Source organism: Triticum aestivum, chromosome 1B (assembly GCF_018294505.1).
Source record: "Triticum aestivum cultivar Chinese Spring chromosome 1B, IWGSC CS RefSeq v2.1, whole genome shotgun sequence".
Taxonomy (NCBI): Eukaryota; Viridiplantae; Streptophyta; class Magnoliopsida; order Poales; family Poaceae; genus Triticum; species Triticum aestivum.
In genome coordinates this window covers 86,743,732-86,765,744 of record NC_057795.1, presented here as the reverse complement: position 1 = coordinate 86,765,744, position 22,013 = coordinate 86,743,732, and the positions used below count along the sequence as shown (strand labels likewise).

Sequence of the window (22,013 nt, the reverse complement as noted above, 5' to 3'; positions counted from 1 at the left end):
TTTCCAGAGACCTCATTTCAAGTCCAAATCTGATTATTCAAATTTTCAGTGACTCCATAAATCAATATCTATTTAATGAGCCATAGTGAACATTTTTGTATTGCCTAGTTTCACCTGGATCTAACAGATAGGTCATTTATGATCCTAAGCCAGCTTCAAAAATCCATAGAATATTCATTTGGACTCCAAATTCAGTGAAACCAATTTATAAATGTTCCAAAAATCATGCCTAATTTAATGGGTACATTTACTCATTTTTATAAAAAGGCATTCTATGGACAACTTGCAGAACCATTAAATCCATTGATTCCATCATATTGAAATGTTCAGAAATATTCACTGACCCAATCCCAATGAAACCACTCTGGTTATTTTTCATATAACCAGAGATGTCCTGGAAAAGTCAAATTAATATTTTTAGAGAACTTTTATTTTCTGCCTTGTTGTGTTGCTTACTATAATTGTTTCCAACGTTAGTTGACGAAGTAGACGAAATACTTGGAGAAGGACCAGAAGATTTGAAGACTCTGATGAACCAGGCAAGCAGCCCTTTGACCATGATGAACCATTTTACATCATAATAGCATTTTTGTTGCTTCACTGAGCGCATGATATGCCTTGAATGTCAACCTTGCTAGGATTGCCTCCGTTGCATACTCCATTGATACTTGCATTGTTCATGACTCTACCCTTGCTAGAGTTGTGTTGGTGGGTTGTAGAAATATGCTATAGTAGATGGCTACGCAAAGTGGGTCAGGGTTATGCATGGAAAGAAACAAGTGTGGTTTGACGTACTTGCAAACAGCCCCAGTGGGTGCCACTGATGCCCCTGGGAGATGATGATAAACTAGGTCACTACTTGGTGGAGAAGTAGTGTACCGAGGTTTGATAGAAGTGTTGTTTACAGAGACGGATTAGATTTAAGATTTGTCGACTATCCCAACCTTACATATGCAACCACTCTACCCTTATATGGGAAAGGGCATTATTGATTACCTAGGCCGATACTAGCTTGGAGCCCGCATTACTAGTGACGGGAGAGTTGCTGGTGCGCTCTCTCGGGACGGGGCCGTGCCAGGTAGGGTGGCCATGACTGTTTTCACAGGGCACCGGACACACCGTTGGTACCACGTGCTTGTGGTATGTGATGAATATGGGAGCGAGGCTCCACAACTTTATGATGTGAAATGTTAGGCACGGGGGTTACTACCAATCGAGTGAACTCCATGTTAGTGTCGTCTAGGGAAAGATAGTGATCGGGTGCTTACCCCGGGTACTTGAGGTACCGCGGTTCATGGATGACACGGAAGTTCCCCGGATCTTGTGGGTAAAGCGTGCAACCTCTGCAGAGTGTAAAACTATTCGAATAGCCATGTCCACGGTCAAGGACAGTTGGGCGGTGTTGTTTAGACTACGTCCATATGTTTCTGACAAACAACACGGTTTGGTAAATATGTTGATATGATTCGTGAGGAAGTCACGATGAGCTTGATAATGAGTCGTTCATAACTCTTTCCTTGATGTTGATGTCTGTAACCTCCCGATTCTTGTTGCAGACACATTCATGTCCTTGACAAATGATGATCATACTTGCATGAGAAAAACTAGCTTTTCGCAAAAATGCCAAATTAGCTTTGCATAATTATTTTGTTATCACTCTTGGGTTGCTTGCGAGTACATTCAAAGTACTCATTGGCTTGCCACTGGTTATTTTATTGGCCAGGTATGAAAGAACAGGATGTGATGAAGAACACTTCGGTGACGAACATGCGAGCTAGGACACTTCCCAGTCAGAATGCCTGTAGGGTTAAGGCAGATGGCATGGGTCCAAGTTATCGACGAAGATTTCCGCTGCGATGATATACTCGAGACTTGACCATAATGGTCCTACTTGTGTAAAACGGTATGTATGGATGTAAGACTCTTGTTATTCAGCTTATGTGTGTTCAATGAGCATTGATCTCTGGGATCATTGTACACGTGCATTCGGTGATCCCGACCTATGAGTCGGGGTCCCCACACGGTGTGTGTGTGATAGAGACATAGAGAGGTGTGAATGTGCAAATAATCATGCATGAGTGAGACATAGACAGATGCTGATACATTGTGTATACATGAGAGAACGGTCTTTTATTTTACTTGTGTGTGTGAGAGAGAGAGAGAGGAGCATCCGTAACACAACAACCATCTCTCTCGATTTGTCCGTCCCTCGCACGATCTCATGTAACACATGCATCAACGCGCACATTTTGACACCCGCACCCGTCCCCTCCCACCTCAAGGCCCGCACATCGCTCTCTATCTCGCACGCACAATTTCTTCGTGAAAACCCTGTTTAGCATGTAGCTTTCCGTCACATACACACACATTTCTCTCCATAGGTTTGTTTTCTCTCAATATCTGACACACACACACACACACAAACAAACACACACACACATACACACACACCCTCCCCCACAATTCATCCCCATCCAAGGTTATATGTCGACCACTCTCGCTTGTGCTTCTCTGCACCCCCAGCATGCACAACACCTTAATCTTCAAAGAGGGCATCGAGGAGATCGAAGACGGCGACCACACTGCGCTAGAGAATGCGGGGCCATTTGGAAGCAGGATGATGTGACATCGGCTGACTGACTCCTCCCCCCACCCTCTCTCTCGCCCAAAATTACCAATCCCTCTCTCCCCAACACAAAATTATCAATCCCTCAACCCACAAGATCCTTCCCCTCTTGTCCATGTTTTTTCAGCTCTCTCATCAAACTTGTTGTCTCTTCTCCTTCCACGTGTATAGAATCCGGATGCACACGCATCTCACGTATATTACATGTCTCCATCTTTCTCACAAACCTAGCTTCTTCATCTCTCTTTGTCTCTCTATCTCTCTCTATCTCGTTAGGTTTGTCTCCTACTCTCTCGTCCACATACATACAATCTTTCCCGCCCTATCTGCTCCATCTTCGCAAGCTCTCTCTACACGTTTCATTCACACATTGGGATATCTTCAAAATGTTGCTTTTTATAATGGATGATGTAGAGTTATGGTTGGTTTTGTTGCATCCTACAAAGTAATAACTATGAAATGCATTTAGATTCACATTTGACTGGGATTATGTGAGTTTGAGCATATTGTGAAGTCCTATAGACCTCGTATACATCTTGGAATTCGACAATGATTGTAACTATTGAATTGTATAGACCATTAGATTCGAAGTCAGTAGCCTAATATATTTATTGCACAATTACAACAAATGGTTAATTCACTACAAACTAAGAAAACAAATGTGTACTCCCTCCATTTTTATTTAAGTCCGCGTGTTAGCATTGGTCAAAGTCAAGTTTTGTAAACTCTCAGAAAGTTTATAACAAAAAATATTAACATATACAATAACAAATAAATACCATTAGATTCATTATTGAATGTACTTTCACATCATACATATTTGTTATGGTAAATGTTTATATTTTTCTATAAACTTGGTCAAACTTTAGGAAGTTTGACTTCAGTCAAACCTAATATGCAGAGTTAATAAAAACGAAGGGAGTACTAGTAGTTACTAGTACTACTCGCTAGTTGCTTAGCCGAATCACCCAGCACGCCACACGGCGAGTTCAATGGCACAAAATTTTGAGGTCGGCGGGAAAATCTCTCGCGACCCTGATTCGAGCAGTGGAAAGTTACCATCATAGCCTTCAGAACAGGCCTACGGATGACACTTGGTAGGTGGCTGTTTTCGTAACTTTAGGTTCACCCTACCCAGCCAACCCCACCCCGGCACCCAGAGTAGTACGGACGTCTGAGTAGTACACCTGAATACTCCCCATTTTCTATCCCCATCGCAAAATAGACTTCTCCACGGCACCGCAGCCTTCGTGCTCCTCCCCTTCTACATCGGCGCACTCGTCCACCGCAGCGCATCTGCCTCATCGATGACCTCATACGCCGCACTGGAGCCAGTCTACCGTCGTCGTCGTACACGGAGTCTCTTCCCCGGCACCGTCTTCCACGGTCTCGGATCTGCTTCCCAGAAGCCGACGCCAAGCGTAGAAGCACCACTGTCGTGGACAACGAACTGACTCCCGTTGCCGACCATGATGCACAGAGGCCGCGCAACCATCGTTCTCCTCCTCGATTGGTAATGTGTATATTGAATCACTTAGCAGTACATGTGCAGTTCCAATTTTGTTCATACCTACCCTTCAAATTTCCTGGTTGCTATTGTTCCCGTAAAAGTAATTGGTTATACGCTCCATTGTCCAACAGATATCAGCTTATAATTGTGTGTCGCTCCTGTATGGCGTTGTGCTTGTGTAGGTTCTTCATCTGCAACCAGTAGTATGACAAATGATGGAAAGTTTACACAATATTCCATCATGTAGCCATGTGCAAAGAAAATGGAAATCAGTAATCAAAATGAAGGTTTACACAATATTCCATCATCAAACAAGTCATTAAGCAAATCTCAAAATTCAACAACTGAAAGAAAAGGCTAGGAATCCAAGGGCTTGAAATTCTTTAGTTTCACACTTCTTATTTATTTAAGACCTTTATGCCTAGTCCAATTGATCCATAATAAAAGGCTAGGAATCCAAGGGCTTGAAATTCTTTAGTTTCACACTTCTTATTTATTTGAGACCTTTATTTACTTGAAATTCATAATGAAGGTCTACGCTCACCCCTTATATACTTGAAAATTTGCTTCACGGGGGAAGATTGACCAAAGCGAAAGTCTACTTCAGCCGCGGTTATCTTGGGGACAAGTGAGTTATCCACGTCGTCTCATTTGCGGGCATCCTTCCTAAGAACAACTTCATTCTTGATAGCATCACGGAAATACAAGTCATCACGAACTTGATGATGCACACCTACAGAAAATGATAAGCGAACAGTTAGTCTAGTTGTTGGAGAATTTTGTAAAATTAAGAAATATAAGAGATATTGACCTTTAAGAAAGTGAACATTGTGGCAAGTTGAAGAGTAATGTATGCATAAAGTTGTTGCCCCCGTGCTAAGAAGAGTTTTTGTTATCAATTCTCAAGTTAGTAATAACATGACACTAAAATGGTAGGACACTTCTTAAGGAAAAAACTTACTGGATAGTTGATCAACCTTCATCAAGGTTGCCATGATTAAGCCAACGTTTGCTTCGGCAGAAAGAAGTTCATTCCAATGGCGTTCAGCTAGTTCTTAAAAAATGTGTAGGAAGATAATTCGCATGCCAGTGTCGATCAGTGCTACTTCCCTCATGCGTAGAGGGGAATATGTATCATGGTCAACTGGGCCCACGTACATGACTACACCAGCAATATCTATTATTAACAGAGGAATGGAACACAAGAAGGATGATTACATTGTCCAAAACAAAGTGTGCTTAGGAGGTATTACCTGTGGAAAGAGGTGGGGTATGCGACTGAGGTACATTAGCAGTGACACTTTTTGCTGCAACTTTCTTTTCTAGTCGGGCCAACCGGAGCTTCTGCAGGTGTTGAGCTTTCTTCTCTTCGGACAGACCGGTGTACCAACCTTGTTTTTTGCATGCAACATTAGTAACCGCAGGTTGACGATCAGAACTCCCGAAGCTTGCAGTTGTACCTGAAATAAGTGGCAAAAAAAAGGAAAAGAAATGGATGATTAAATTATGCATGATGCAATGCAGTAAAGTTCCAGAGATTAGGAATGTATCATATCTACCTGTGTTGGTTATATCGGTGAAACGCGTACGTTGCAGAGACAAACATGAAGAAGAATGTTGTTGAGATACTTGCTGACAGTTGGCATTAGCAGCCTTTTTCTCAGCCCGTGCCTGATGCCATTTCAGGAGGTATTCAGCCTTCTTTTCATCAGACATTCGGGCATACCATCCCTTGCTGCCCTGCGGTTTTATAGCATGCACAGTCTCATACGCATGATTATCTTTCCCTGATGTGGAATTGTTTGTAAGGTCCGTAAACTGGGAACGATCATGATTCTCTGACAGCGACGGAGAATCACCGGAATAAGTATGTTCGCATCTGCTTGAAGAGTGAAATCCGTATAACGGTGAGAGAAGTCGAGGTAAGGCAAAGTTTAGGTAATCACCTAAATTTAACGGTGAGAAAAGTTGTGGTAATGCAAAGTAAACTATGTTTCCATCAGATTGGGTAGCAGCTTGCTGAAATTGTGTATTTGCTGAAACGAACATGAAGCAGCAGGTATCTGAAAATAGAAAGAATACAGGGGCAAACCAACGAACCGAGGGGCGACCGACGGGCATCGGTGCGGACGCCCTCAGGCAGGCAGCGCCCCAGGCGGCGGCGTCCCCGCCGTCCAGCGGGCGGGAAGGCGTCGGCCCTGCCGTCGAGGCGACGGGAAGGCGGCGGCGGCGGCCCTGCCGTCCAGGCGACGGGAAGGCGGCGGCGTCGGCCCTGCTGTCCAGGCGGCGGCGGCGGCGTCGTCGATGCTGTCCAGGCGGCGGCGGCGGCCCTGTCGTCCAGGCGACGGGAAGGCGGCGGCGTCGGCCCTGCTGTCCAGGCGGCGGCGGCGGCCCTGCTTGAACGGCGGCGGCGCAACGCGATGGGGGTGTGCGACGCGACGGGGGCGCAGCGTGGGGCGGATGGAGGCACTGGGGCGGCGAAGGAGCGACGGGTCGATGCGATGCGGCGGTTCCTTTGCTGCGAAAGGAAAGGGATCAAGGAGAGGATAGAAACGATTGATTAGCGCTAAACGTGTTTAGTCGCTCGACATTAGGACAATAAGGACCGTTGGATTAACGCGATCAGATGGTTGAGATATGTTGAATCTGCCCATTTGGATCTTTTTATATTGGTACTAGTAGACTGCCCGTGCGTTGCCACGGGCTAACAAAACACCTGAAAAGGATAAATATGCTAACAAAAATGTATATACAAAGAGAAATGTCATGTAGGAGTCATACATTGATATGAATCAATGTTCTAAATAGCGGACTATGCCAAATAGCGGCGGCCCTCCATATCATCTATTGCGACGCTATAGACCGCTATACCCAGCTATTTTGCAAGTTTAGCGGGTTATGCCATTGTCTCTGGCTGATCAAACCGTTATAGATAGGCTATAGCTAGCCTATAGCAGGCTATTTAAAAATTTGATATGAATAGTCATTAAATATCAATTCAGCACAACTGACAATCTATCATCTGCTCCAAGATTGACACATGTGCTTATCATACATCAATCTATTCAGGAGTGTAACATTATCAGACAATTTGTTGAGCACATGATAGCTATATAAATAGTCCAGATCTCGTTCATGTTGACAGAAATTAGCAATGCTCACAGCTACATACGAAATCGGCCAGAGACAATTTTCTAGCTTCTTTCTATTTTTACAGTGTCACATGCTGAATTTCCAAAGATTGAACTTCTTAATAATGACAATCCTTCATGTCTATGTAGGAGCTTTATGGTCGATCTAGACAATAAATTGCTCCGATGCTGGCGAGAAATCTTCCATTCGAGCTTCCATCGCCCCTCCGCCGCACAGATCTGGCCATCTCCACTCACTCCCCTCATAGGCGGCAACTGCTTGATATGTTAAGACACTCATTGTCGTCCCCACCCACTCCCCTCATAGGAACATTGAACCGTAAAAATATTATCAGCGTATTAGGCTTGCATCATGAGTTATATCTTCGCTTCTATGAACACATCAAGACATAGAGCTTTTGTGTTTGGTAAGAAAATTAAGCAGATATGAAGGTAAAATGAAATCATCAATATAATTCCCGCATACACTACTACATGGAATAACATGGAACCGAGGATAAAGTTTAATTTAGTACTCCCTCCGTTTCTCAATATAAGGTGTATTATTTTTTTTTAAAGTCAAACTTCTCTAAGTTTGACCAAGTTTATAGACAAAAATACCAATATCTAGAATACCAAATCATTATCACTAGATTCAGCATGAACTATATTTTTACATTTTATATATTTAGTATTATAAATCTTTATATATTTTGCTGTAAAGTTGGTCAAACATAGACAACAGTTGACATTTTGAAAAACTAATACACCTTATATTTAGGAACAGAGGGAGTATTTGGTAGGTTACACATTATAATTTGTCTTCAAACAACCAGCAGAGAGCAACTTAGTTAAATTGTCCCATTATGAGGACAAAAAAAGAACCTTCCTAAGTCCTTCCTACCTTTTGTATTGCCTGCATTTATAGCACAGACTTAACTTTTGCAATCAAGATTTGAGTTTCCAATTAATATGATGTGTTGCAGATTTTGTAGAGTGAAGGTTGAATTTGCCTCTTATTACCTTCCAAGCGATTTGCTTTGCATGGTACCCAGTCGCTATATGGTCGGAATCCGATGAGAGCATGACTTTATTGTGATCATCATCTTCGTACTGTCAAATGGTATTAGGAAAAGAAGAAACCTTAGAGAACTGACAGTGATATAGGTATATAGGCACATATATAGAGAATGGAGCTTGAACAGTACCAGAATTTGAGGTAGGTTCGATTTATCAATGGAGCTTGAACAATAGTATAAATTACTGGGCATGACATGGGAAAAGAAAGAGCGATGATATAACTCCAGTTGTGTGACACCAAAATGAGTGTGCATACCACAGTTAAATTTGTGCATCTTGCCTTGTTTGTCCTGAATCTTGAACCCAAAAGTGTTTGATAAGCCTCAAGCCGGAAAGACGGGCTGAACCATGGAGATGTGAATTTAGTTAAAATAAAATATATAAAAAGGGCAACCACTGAAAACTGAATATTTCATAAATTGGAGAGCTAACAGAGAGAGAGAGAGAGAGAGACGATGTTTTGTGCTGTGTTCAGTCTACAGCTTTTCTTCTCCCTCCTCTATTTATTGAGTGATTACAATGCTAACTGAAAAAGGGAAAAGCATGACATATCCGAGTTGTGAGTGCCGCCATCCTAGAACTCCTTGCACACCTCTCTGCATCATCGCCGTGACTGTTGTGCCGTGCCATCCCACGATCCAATCATTGCGAGGATCTATCCTAACAATCTAGGACATCGTCACAGCTTGGTATGTTTCTGCTAAAGTTTAACTGAAGAAAACAAGCTGACGAAACTGAGTTCAAACAACTACAGCTACGACTCAAATAAAACTGAATTTTCTGAATATTTCGACAGCAGCTGTTAACTCAGTAATCACAAGACCACCTTTCTAAGAAAATCAGGGTACCAATAGACAAAAGCAAGCATGGAGACGAAGCTTAAATTTTAGAGGGACAACCCATACGTCTACCAGTGTTATACTATTATCAAATAGCAAAATTATGATGAAATTGGATTTCAATGTAGAAGCATATATATAGATTATTTAAAAACATGGCATCGCTATTGTGCATAGTTGAATGTAAGGTGGATTGGGTAAATCTCATGATATACTTCAGCCCATGGCCCATGTAGCCTTGTAGAGACCATTCAGGGAGGGTCAAAATTCAACTTGTCGTTGAGCAGTCTTGGAACATGTTTAAGGTATAAACATGCAAGGCTGCCAAGCCCCAGCAAGACTTCCATGGCGCTGCTGTCAAGAAACATGCCATCAGGGTCTGACACATGTTCCAGGAAGCAAGTGCTCATTTCTTTGCTAGGAAATTTACTTGATAGAAGCTCTATGCTGTAATAACTTTTGTTGCCTTGCCCTGAAACCGTTTCTTCTGTAGGGGCATAAATTGCAGCAAACTAAGATATGACACTCTTTACATGTAAGTGGTAGATTGCATAATCATATAAAGTATAGAAGAATTGAAGGTTAATGGACTTACATTACCGAAGCAAAAATGTGTGCAAAACAGGACACACAACCTGCTCAATTTTACTTAAAATGAAACAAAACAAAAATAGTCGTGATCCAAAGGCCAAAAGGCAATTTAAAAAATGGCATCTTAATAGCATAATATTGCTTACGAACATCTAATAGAGTAGAAACAGGTAGTTCGAAGGAACAATCTATATTTTTGTAGATTAATGAAATCGCCGGTGCTCCTTATGTAACAATTCTGAATTCAAAACCATACTGGAAAGGACACTTTGCCAAAATAAGTAGTACTTAAATTCACTATCTAAACACATGCACTTGGGATATAGCTCCCATTGCTAAACACACACGCACCTGTCAGCGCACGGGCATCCAGATAACAAAGATATGTCATTTTTTTGACAAAACAAATATTTCTCGCTTTCTCAAGTGTAACTACATTTACACATGTAGAAGAAAAAGTGGGAGAAATACTGAAGATACAGGGTGTCCGCCCAACCTTTATTTCCGGCAAATACGCTCGATCGACGGATGACAGGTGCAATAAGTCAATGAAAGGAAGAGTTCTCTTTGATGTTGGGTCGTGACTTCTTAGAAGGATCCTTATTTGGGTCATGCCCTTGCCTGATGGCTGCACATACGTCACACACACGACGTACCGAACCAGTCATCACAAAGGTATGAACAGGAACAGCAGAACACAAACCACCAGCCCTGGCGCATGCCACGCGCGAACCCCAGCGGGCTAGCGCCTAGCAGCAAGCAGCAGGAGCGTTTGTGCCGGAGGCCAAGGTGGACGGTGAAGACGCACGCCCTGGCGCTAGAGGCTAGCAGTGAGGAAGTCTCATGTGCTGTAGTCTCGGCTGACCTACCTCGAAAAAATTTGGTCCTCCGCCTTTGATGAGCGGTAGCATGCTGACTAAACAGCTCATGAAATTCTAGTCCATTTTACCGGCATCTAAAACAGTAGTATTCGCCTATATCTTTTTTTTCCTATTTATAACAATAGGAATTGTGAATGTATAGACTTTACCTTGGCTTTAATTATCCTGCGGCCATCAAACCCTATGTTTTTAAGGCGACGCCTTACCGCCTTAGGGAGGGGGGGCGCTTTGGCGCCTAGGCGACGCCTAGGCGGGCGCTTTGGACGCCTAGGCGCCCAAAGCGGTCGATTTTCCAAAGCGGAGGGGGAGCGCTTCGACGCCTAGGCGTCGCCTAGGCGTCGCCTTAGGGACGCCTTTAAAACATAGATCAAACCCACTGCATATGTCTCAGTTGAACAACAATACACTACAGAAGAGTACTCTTGTATTATCTACTTAATCTAAAAACCATTCGATCTTCACTAAAACTGCTTTCTGAACTCCATTAATGTCATAATAAAAAGTCATGAGGGCGAACGAACCATGATGTGCTTACCATGGCAAAGAAGATGTCACGATAAGGCAAGCAAGATCTGAATTAGAAAGAACCCATCACGTACTGAAAATTCTTGAGTGTGAGAGCACACCTGCTACACACACGGGTAATGAAGACAATGGCAATGGAGGAGAAGATTGAGATCAACGCACCTGTGATGGCGTCCTCTGTGGAGCCGATATTCCGGTCATTGGACCGCACCTGTGATGGCGTCCTCTGTGGAGCCGATATTCTGGTCATTGGACCTTGACGCGACCTTGTACTCCACCTGCTCTTCCAAACGAGATATTCCTCACGCCACCCCGCTGCAAATCGACCGCCCCGCCTAGCCTGTTACATGTGAAAGAAAGCTATGACTGTGTCAATTCCTGTAGTATCTCTCAATATACAAGCAACACTACATGTCTTTGCTTATGAAGTTATAAACACCTTTGTATTCGCTAAAAGATGATCATGATATTTCTGTGACAGCTCAAAGTACTGCCCGGCTGAGTGATGGCTGAGCTCGACCGGCGCGCCTCCAACAGCACCAGCGTCCAGACCTACACCTACCTTAGTGTGCCGGTTATCGGCAGAACCATCTCCCTCTACACGCTTTCCGCGGAAACACTGACGACCAATGATTCAGATACCGGATCAAGAAGTACTGCTGGTCTCCATCATGTTGCTGCTGGGCTCGTCTTTGGTGCTGCTGGTGGGACAGTGGCAACTGTTTCATATTCAACATCAACGGAGACGTTTTGATGCAAACAAGTATGATGACAGTGGATAGGCAACATGGAGCCAGCAATTTGATGAGCATTTTTTACGGTCGCACTCCACTTTTCCATGTCTTGGTTACCGGGTTGGGGTCACCTACAAAAAAAAGGTGAAAATGCATGCTACCATGAATACTGTCTTCAGTACAGAAAATAACAAGCCTAATCCTTGTACATGCTATGGTGTCTTCCCAGGGCAAAGTTTATGTGCGAGCATCCATAACCGAGGTTAAACTGACCTACATAGTTGTCAATCAGCCCTGGGCGCTCTCAACTATAAGCTGAGGCTGCTTGACCAACTACATATTTCTCAGTCTTACAATTGATTGAAGTTTTAATAATATAACCACATTTTAGCCCAAATTTTGAGCGGGATCTCAAAGTCCATCTGCTTGAAGCACACATGAAGGCAAAGTAGAACATGAAAAATAAGACATAAGGAATCAGGACAACCCTATCAATTTTGTCCGCATCAAGGACAAGGAGGGTTGCAACGACCAAGATCAGATGCTTTGAAGGCATGCAAGAGCTGTAGGGGTGAAAAGGGATCATGCTCGTACCTGGTTTGAGAGTATCACCATCTGCCTGAGCCTTCTTCAACTCTGGTCATGGCCTGATTGAGCCTACTTTTCTTCATCTACATATAGAAGAGAAGAAATGGTTTGTTTACTTCGAGTAGTTGAATGAAAGATTAGAGAAAGGAATGAGGAGGCAGCCTCGACTGTGAAGACCTGTGGCAGGAATGGGGGTGGAGCGTGCTCATCAGTTGTCACGGCCCATGCTGGCGGCGTGTGGGGATCCGAAGCGACGGCGGCGTCCTGGTGATCCGAGGACACACAAAACATCATTCAAATGAGAATCTTTTACTGACATAACATATTTTGGATTTGTTAGCCCGTGGCAACGCACTGGTTTAAGAATCTTTTACTGACATAACATATTTTGGATTTTCCTTTGCACATGTTTGATTGAGATTAATTTTGAACTTCCTTTGCCCATAGTAATATATCAGAATCAGCGCCCGCAGAGAATGTAATTTTCATCATAGGTAATCCACAATGGAGTATCAATTTCAGAAAATAAACAACATACTGACCAAAATATATTATGAAGTAAACTGTACAAGATTCAGCTTACCTTTTCCTTGGGAAGAACCTTTCCAATCATTTTATTGGTTCATCTGTCTCTAGTAAGGCACAGACCAACTTCCCTCTATTTGTAGTCTGTAGACATGATCCCAGCGTAAGGTTGAGCAAGCAAACAACTCACATATTGCTGGAAATGATTTAGAAATTATATATTGCTGGAAATATCACTGGAATTTTAATTGTCGGAAGCACATAAGCTAATTTCAACCCTTTGTCAAAAGCCAAAATGAAGGCAACCACATCACATCCCGTGAGATAGAAGATTAGAGAACTTACCATCAAGATGGAAACTGGGACGGGTTCCCCTCCGTTGGATGTTTGTAGACGACATCATAATCGAGACAAGTCATACTATGCCTCTGATGCGTCGGATATTACCAAACGGACAACGGAGGCTTCGCCAGTTCACGAACCCATGGCGTCCACTCCTCGTCGACTCTCATTCCTTCGCCGGCATCATGGGTCGGGCATCAACGAACAGTCTCCCATTGCTGTTGAGCACGACCTCCAACGTCACAACACCAAAGTTGCAAATTGTCTTGATTTGACTACAACACAGAAAACATCATTCAAATGGCAGATTATAAATATGCAAGAGAAAATTATATTGCGCTATCGGATATATCACACAATCTCTGTTCTTTGTCTTCTCCATGATGCACACAACAAATAACGCTAGATTTTGATCGATGCCTTGAGTTAACTGATGCCTGGTAAATAGATGATCGTGATCCAAAATCTGTACATGTTCAACTATCATTTTATAAGCACCTCCTGTAAGAAGTCTCCAATAGAAAGTAATGTTACTGATGGTTAGGTAAACCTGAACGACATAAAAATCAAGGTTGTACTATTACCGATAGATAGCTAACATGAACCACACAGAACTTTAAAATAACCTTGTTTAGTCAGCCGTATCTCCTCGAACATTGAGCTGGTCCACAAGAGTGCCTCCCCTCAATCTTGAAGGATAGCTGCCAGTAAAGCGGACCGATGTGCATCGTATCATATTGTTCTAGTCATATATAGAACCAATATAGATTATTAAAAAAAATGGCATAACTCAATCGGACCAATTTATGCATAAATGAGGGTAAATTAATTGGATAATCAAGAAACGAGACAGAGAGATTCAATCACTAATCGTTCCCCTACACAAAGAAGCAATTGATCTACTAATGCATGGCAGAATGTATGTCTTGCCCGAAATCAACATAGGAAGCTCCTTTTCTTTCACCAAACATGAAACATCAAGTGTACCCTACTTGCATACAGAACAAGACCAAGATCAACACATGCCTGTAAAATCGAGACCACCAAATCTGATTCAAACACAAAACAAAAAGGAAGAGCCACCAAGTCAGGCCGCAACCGCCTGGTCGTAACTGCTGCTGCTAGCGGGCATGTGTAAGAGGAAATCAGGCTGCCCCAGCTATACGTTGAATTGCCTGTTTATTACCGAAACAGAAAATTACATATTTTCTATTTGATCAGCAATATACTTGGATCGTCATGAAATGCATTGTGGATATAAAAAAGATCTTTGTCAGTCAGGTGTATAACATCTTCTTAAACTGCTAGTAACCCAGTTTGCTTCAGAATGGATTGTAACATATTCAATAGAAAACACTTGATTATTATCAGAAGCATTCGGATGATGGTCAACGGGCTGGATATGACTTGACTACAGATAAGTTTTACTGACAAACAACCACACCAACTTCTTCCAGCGTCTTCATCTCATAATCACCTACTCAACTTTCAATAGTAGAGCATTGAGCGGCTCCCATGTGCTTCTTGTTCACTGGTTTTTAGAACTGCATCTCCAAATTTCTCCTTGTTCACTGGTTTTCAGAACTACATCTCCAAATTTTGACACAGAAGGCACGATGAGCCATTTGGGAGAACAAATGCAATATAGCAGATAAGAAATCAAATTGGGATTGACCTGCAACGGAAGAGAGGCGATAACAAATCTGTTGAAGATCGAGGAGCGGACACTTGGGCGCAGAGGTACAATGGAGTGGTTCGGAGGCCATAGTCGACGAAGGAGAGAGGACGCGGCCCTGCTCGCAGGCGGCCGCCCCACGTGCGTGCACGTGCCCGGCAGTAGCATCTCTCGCTCCCTCTTGTCAGGGATGACCTGATAAACTGGGACCGGGAGGATCGAGGCAGTGAAATCTCACCGGCGACCGGGGTGGAGGGATTGTCATGTCCCAGACGCAGATCTCGCCGTGGCCGCCGCCGAGGCGCCCATCGGCAGCCCTCGGGTAGATCGAGCAAGACGATGAGCGCGTGAGGGCGGATGTCTTCCAGGTCGTTGTGCACTTCCCCTCCCGGCTGCCTTCCGCCGCCTCTGCCGGACGAAGGCGAAGGCGGATCTCGGCAGCGGTGTCCCGATGGCAACCCGGAGGCCTGCAACGATGGCGGCGGCGCCTCCTTGAGGACCTCGGCGCCGGCTCCCCGATGACTGCTCGGCGCCGGCAAAGGGATCCGTGGCTAGCGCCTGGTTTCCATCGATGTCGCGAATAGATCGGCGGCGTTTCAGGGATCGCGGTGGCGGTGGCGGCGGCGGCATGGCTCCCGTCGTTGTAGCGAATAGATGAGGGCAGCCTCGATCGTGAGGTTTCTTTCGTGCGAGGGGTCGTCGTTGGCGACGAAAAAAAACCGGAGGTGTGAGGACGACGAAAAAAAAAACCAGCGAAAATAAACCGCGAAGACTATTCACCAAGTCGTCCATTAGGAGTAGAGATAGATAAGTTACGTGGAAATTCAAATTGGGTTAAGTCATTTTCTTAGCCGTCTGATTGCAATCTAACGGCTTCTCTATCTTCCTCCTCTTCTAACCCTCCTTCCACCAACTGATCCAGCACCGGCCAAAACCGCCTGCTGCCAACATCCGCCACCGGCAACCCCGGCCCGCACCATAAACCGTCAAGCCTCAGACTCCCCTTCACTGACAACGATGTTGCCGCGTCATCTCCAGCCTCGGGCCACTCTTCACTCGGCCTCAGAGCTCCACCTCGCCTCCCTTCTCACAGAAAATTGACTTACAACAATTTGTTTTACAATCATATTCTTTACAAAAAGAACTCGGATCTCTAGTAAAAATAATTCAGCACAAGTGGACCTCCGAGCGACCAATAGCACCGGCAGAATGAGCTAAATACCCTCACCGTTTGCTCAATCAAATTTCGTACACATGTTTTCACCCCACAAAAAAAAATACAAGATTTAAAACAAAAGAAGATTCATTCTTCTAAGACGAGTACCAACCTTTTTAACTGATGGCACACGTATATAACAAAAATCGATGAATCAGTACCAACCTTTGAACCGATGGCACCAATATATAACAAAAATTGACGAATCAGTACCAGCTTTTGAACTGATGGCACATGCATATCTATATCTATATCTATATCTATACCTACTAATAAAGCAAGGTGCGTTTCTCTAATTTTTCATCCGTTCACCATAAAAATATTTTTCTTATATCCGAGGTGGTACTAAATTTTCGTGCTCCATCTGCTAAAAAATAAAAAGTTTTGTCCGGAATTTCGTACGTCGGCCGCGCGCACTAAGGCCCAGAAAAGCCACTCATATATATCCTGCGCACGCAGCTGGGAAACCTTATTTTTTACTCAGTGCGACATATAGTTGGAGCTTCCCATCGGTCGCTGGGCCGGCCCATTTTTATTTTCTGTGTGTTCTTTTCCTATTTTTATTTTTTCTCTTCCAATTTAATTTTTCCTTTTCCCATAAATTAATTTAATAAATTTCCCAAAATTTCGTTTTTGTACTATTTTTTGTTAAATCTTAGAATTTGAAAATTTGTTCCCACTTTCAAAAACATTTGGAAATTGAAATTTTTATTTTTATTCTAAATTTGTTTGAAAATAAAAAAAGTTCGCATTTTAAAAAAATTGTAATTTTTTCTAGATTTCTAAAATAAATTTCATTTAAAAAACAATAATAATTCGAAAAATATTCATTTTATCAAAATGTTCACAAATTCAAAATAATGTTCGTGATTAAAAGAACATTTTTTAAAATAGATTTGAATGTTCAAAACAAGTTCCAATTTTAAAAAATTGTTCATAAATTCAGAAAATGCTCGTTTCTCTGACTTAAAAATGGTCATGTTTTCAAAAAGTTTTTGTGAATTTAAAAAAATCTTTCTATTTCAAATTTTGTTTTCCTTATTCTTCAAATTATACTTTTATTGAGAAAAAAAAATCTCACATGTTTTAAAAAATATCAGGTCACCACAACCTCGACAAGGAGGCGGACCTGAAGCAAAAAAATGCACGAATTGAATAGTGGCCACCACTCCCACCAACCCCATTACTATAAAGATCTCGCGGGCCAAACATGACCCACGAGAACACCACAACTCTCTGCTCTATCGCCCCACTATTGTGTGGAGACCGTTTTGATGGACACATCAATTATTTCTTCCGATGCTTCTCGCAAAAAAACTCTCCCGTTGCAACGCACGGGCATATGTACTAGTATACATTAAAAAAAACTAACAGACGGCACCTGCAAACATAACTCGCTGCATCCATCAAGTGTGCTTGTCAGGTAATATCATCTCAAGGCTTAACACTAATCTAAAGGAGCAAGAGTATCCAAGGTACATGAACCATGCAAAACCAACCCCAGTTACACTGCAAAATTATCCCATCTAGGACTGCATAGCGTCATCCACATCTGCTTCCCCTTGCACTTCACTGAACATGTACTGGAACTGGACTAATCCATCTGCTAGGAAATGAGAAATAGGATTCAGTCATCTATGTCAAGTAACCATGCTGTACTATTCAGTACGACAATATAGCATTGATGTACAATTCAAACCAAACAATAATTAATCATATGGGGTAACTGTGCTGCCCATAGCTTTGGTCAATGTAATTTGGGCGCTGGTTTATGTATGTTAATTTCAGCTGAACCTTTCATTTTCGAGGAATCCGCAAAAAACTGACTTTATGTGTTATTGGTTTCATTTTGAATGAAATGAAATTGGGAGCGTTGGCCCTTAATTCGAAAAAAGAAACATGCTGTCCAAAGAAAATTAGACAAAAAAAACTGAACAGAAGCATTGAATGAGGGAGAGAGCTACCACCGAGTGGGAACGGGCAGGCGGTGGCACAGCAGGGGACTCCGAGAGGAGGGGCGCGGGCAGCCTCTTCGTGCAAGAATTTGATCAGGGGAGGAGCCGATGGCTACGCTCTGTAGGAAAAAGAAATCCAATCAGTAGGACTTACAGAGTGGCAGGTGGGTAATTTTCGTGAATGCCCTCACTGCGATGGAAGCTGGGTTCCAGGTGCTGCAAAAAATACAGTATGCCAAAGTCGCTGCATTTGCAGATTCTGGGAGCTGGAAACATTTTTGGTTGGGATTCTGCTGTGGGAAAGCAGAAGCTGGCTGTAAAAGCCGAACCAAGCGGACCCTCAAATGACCAGGGTCATATACCACTGCTTCACATACTAAACTCAAATTAGTATCAGCACACGTGACCATAGAGTATGCTATTTATAGCACCCGATGCAAATAGACACAAAATCCTACCTACGATGACTATCCAGGAACAGGGAACGAAACTCAATTTCTGGATTCTACTTAGTTTTATGGGAATTGCTTCAGTGCACCAGTGCTAGCTGAAACCTTTACGAATTCACAATAAAACAAACCCCCTACAACATAATTATCATATTTAAATAGGGTTTTATCGTCAAATCCTGTGAAAATTATGCCATCCAGATCAGTAAAGCCAAAAGCCCCATCCTGTATTCTGTGCATGCTGGAAGTTTCGATCTTAATCTACTGCACCAACCCTGCACTCTCAGACCACTATAGATGATACTGCCACTAGCTAGATGCCCTCACCGTTCTCACAGATGGAGTTACTTATTTGACAGCCTCGTAACATACATATTTATGGAGAACAAACACAGTTTTCAACGACATTACTTTAAAATTGTTGCAGATATTCAAAAATCAGGATGACAGGCCTTGGGTGCATTTCATGGATTTGAACTGTTGTTTGACCATGAACAGCAAGGTGGAGCAGCCAGTGCTAGTACGAATGTGGAGAAGTTCAGAGAAGCTCATGAGCATTTTAAGCTCATGATTAGCATCACGCAAAGCCATAAAAAAAAGGGCAACCTGGTGCATGTAGCTCCCGCTTGCGCAGGGTCCAGGGAAGGGTCCGACCACTTTGGGTCTATAGTACGCAGCCTTTCCCTACATTTCTGTAAGAGGCTGTTTCCAGGACTTGAACCCATGACCTCAGAAATTGTAAAATGTAAGCTCAGAACAATTAATTAAAATGTATGTGTCGAGAATACTACCTGCGTCATGGGCAACTCAAAGCAGACATAGTTCCAGTAGTCAACTAACTTGTGATCATCAGGTACCACCTCCCTCGCCCTACCCGCACAAAATATTGCATAAGCATCAGCTGCGTACCTGCAGTAAGAATAACTTCTAGTTACTAATCAGACTGAAAAAGAAACACCATTGACAAATACTCCATATCCAACAAATGAATTGAGAGGGCAGCACTCACTTGCCGACGCCACAAAGCTGCGTAATATGGGTCCATTCATTTCCAACATACTGCTTGGACAATTTCTTGATATTGCGTGTCTTCACATGCTGCAACCCTAGAGGAGATAGATACTCCGCCATCTTGTCAGGATCAGCGTTAATTGCAGACCAAGGGTCAGGATAGCGTTCAAAGAAGCCCTCCAACATCCTCTTGACCTACATTAGTTAACAGAGGGGATTGTATTCTTGTATTTAAACTTGAAAATGGTATTGACGGTCAGGGAACTATTTCTTAAAACAAATGGAATACTAATCTAAGTTCAGCGCTACACTTACACAACACAAGACAAGCACGATAAATAAATAGGAACATACAACATGCAACAGGTAAATTTGCCTGTGCAGCAACATGGTTCTCCAAAGATCCATCGAAACGAAACAACAGTTCTCCTTGTATATATAAACTATAAAATGCATCTGACAATTCCAATTTGGTTATCCTCTGGACTTACAAATAGTGACAAACGGCATGATTGGCCAATTTTATATATGAAATAAGTGGGAACAAAGAACGATCACTAAGATTATTCAATCACTTTTACAGAAACACATGCAAGTTTATTTTGCTTTCATAGCTATCAGAACTCTCATCGGTCAAATTAGTTGGCAGGAATTCAGTTCAATGGTTTTGTTTCCAAAAGTTCATGAGGGAAGACAATTAATCAAACAATCTAGGAGCTTACCTGTATACCCTGTGTTAAGTTGAGGAACATGCAGATGAGCATAACCTTCCACGGGTCAGAGGCGTACTTCTCCTGCAAGAGATTATGAGGAGAGCGTGGCGGTGGTACCAGCTGGTCCAAGGGTACGCGCCGGTATTTGTCTGAGCGCTTCTCAGCAGTGGTAAACACTGGTCGTGGTTTCCTGATCCTCGTCTTCTTCTCAGGGGTTGTCTTTTCTTTTACATTTCGTTTCTTCTGTGAGCCTGAGGTGGAGCTTGAACCTGAATCTTTCTTCTTTGACTTGGACTGCACAGAATTGTTAGCCTTGAAAGCGTTGGAGGTTTCACTCGTAGTGAGCTCAGACAACTCAAATGGTAGATGATCAGTGCTTCTAGAAGGTTGGGGATTGAGATCTTGCCGAGCAGATCTGTAGCAGAACGGATCAAAGGATGCACCAAAAGGCGATGAATAATTGGGACTCTGCTCAGTGCAATTGGAAACCAAATCTTTGGGTGCCAAAAAGCCTTCAGTCAGCGTCTGCTCCTTTGTCATCTCCTTGAAGAGTTCGCATTTGCTGGGAGCACAGACATGGGCCTTCTTGCTGTTACTTTTTTCAATATTGTTAACCTTTGGAGCATCAGTTTCTTGGTCCTGTTCTGGTAGAGCTTTGGTTCCTTGTAGCTGAACACAGCAAGTCCGGCTGGAGTCAAATGGCAATCGTGACTTGCCAGATAGTCTCCTTTGCTTCTTCTCCCTCGTCTTGTTTTCAGGGTTTTCCTTTACTTCTACACTAACTTTCTCTTGTGATCCTGAACCTGAATCTTGCTGCTTTGTCTTGGACGCTAGAGTGGTGTCAGGCCTGGAAACTTCATTTGCAGCGAGCTGAGATGACTCAAATGATGAGTAACCTCGAGGTGGCAACCTGGTCAGACGATCAGGGGTTCTGGGAAGTGGGGGTTTGCGATCTTCGCAGACAGGGTTATAGCGAAACTGGTCAAAGAATGCACTGCAAGGCGATGAATGGTCAGCGTTCTGCTCTGTGCAACTGGCAACAAAATTGCTGAACGGCACAAAGCCTTCGGGCAGCGGCTGCGGCTGCTTTCTTGCCTCCTGGATGAGCTCACGGTTGTTGAGGACACGGACACGGGGTTTCTTGCCATTGCTTTTTTTAATACCCTTGCAGCCATCATTCTCTCCATCTTGTTTTGGTGGAGCTTTGGCTCCATGTGATTGAACACAGCGACTCTGGCCACGGTCAAGTGGTAATGTTGACTTGGCAGATGGTTCATGTCCCCTCCTCTGCTTCTGTTTCTTGGTCACCTTCACCTCCTGCTCCTGGATTGGGGTTTCGGCCGCAACAGATGTAGGAGATGACAGTATCTGCTCTACACGCTTGCGCTCCTTTTTAGTCATCATGGTCATGGCCTCCTCCCCCTGCTCTTCCGCCAGTGTAGGATTTTGAGCAAAAGACAGCGCATCCACCTTCTGCTCCTTACGCATCTTCCTCTTCCCCATCGTCACCGCCACCGCCGCCTCTCCCAACGTAAGAATTTTGGGAGCGGGCGACTGAAGGAATGGCGCAGCGAGTAGGGGCTTAGAGGCATGGCCAGGGTGAAGTGGCAATGGCGAGTTGC

The 22,013-nt window shown here is 43.3% G+C and overlaps 2 protein-coding genes across 31 annotated transcripts in view; both read right to left on the bottom strand.

Annotated features, from left to right (window-relative positions):
* Positions 1-5,843: 5,843 nt before the first annotated feature.
* LOC123108750 (uncharacterized) lies at positions 5,844-15,731 on the bottom strand. 30 transcript variants are annotated; one of them, XM_044530370.1, is made up of 12 exons: positions 15,048-15,731; positions 13,376-14,956; positions 13,089-13,174; positions 12,683-12,769; positions 12,512-12,588; positions 11,623-12,048; positions 11,346-11,523; positions 11,194-11,230; positions 8,604-8,688; positions 8,291-8,380; positions 6,237-6,654; positions 5,844-6,015 (listed from the first exon to the last, which is right to left on the bottom strand). In XM_044530370.1, the coding sequence occupies exons 7-12, from the start codon at positions 11,431-11,433 to the stop codon at positions 5,885-5,887; spliced, it is 849 nt and encodes a 282-aa protein (XP_044386305.1). In that variant the 5' UTR covers positions 11,434-11,523; positions 11,623-12,048; positions 12,512-12,588; positions 12,683-12,769; positions 13,089-13,174; positions 13,376-14,956; positions 15,048-15,731; the 3' UTR covers positions 5,844-5,884. The 30 variants fall into 30 exon arrangements, 3 of the variants coding, with proteins under 3 accessions (XP_044386305.1, XP_044386304.1, XP_044386306.1); XM_044530369.1 differs by lacking the exon at positions 11,623-12,048 and having other exon boundaries at positions 13,376-13,838; positions 13,999-14,956; XR_006452219.1 differs by lacking the exons at positions 5,844-6,015; positions 6,237-6,654 and adding exons at positions 7,170-7,543; positions 8,476-8,509 and having other exon boundaries at positions 8,604-11,230.
* Positions 15,732-17,550: 1,819 nt separating this feature from the next.
* LOC123108734 (microtubule-associated protein futsch) overlaps positions 17,551-22,013 on the bottom strand; it is a gene marked incomplete in the record, with an annotated part of 38,137 nt that continues 33,674 nt past the window's right edge. Inside the window, 5 exon segments of the mRNA XM_044530368.1 lie at positions 17,551-17,869; positions 18,228-18,337; positions 19,459-19,576; positions 19,677-19,873; positions 20,401-22,013. Coding sequence (XP_044386303.1) covers positions 17,833-17,869; positions 18,228-18,337; positions 19,459-19,576; positions 19,677-19,873; positions 20,401-22,013 — 2,075 coding nt within the window.

Excerpts from the sequence above, each read along its gene's own strand:
- LOC123108750 (XM_044530369.1), bottom strand. The coding sequence starts at position 12,532 with ATGGTGATACTCTCAAACCAG. Across the intron at positions 11,231-11,345 it reads CACAGAGGACGCCATCACAG|ATCTTGCTTGCCTTATCGTG; the intron begins GTGCGTTGATCT and ends TTTCTAATTCAG. Across the intron at positions 8,689-11,193 it reads GTGACATCTTCTTTGCCATG|CCCGTCTTTCCGGCTTGAGG; the intron begins GTAAGCACATCA and ends TCCATGGTTCAG.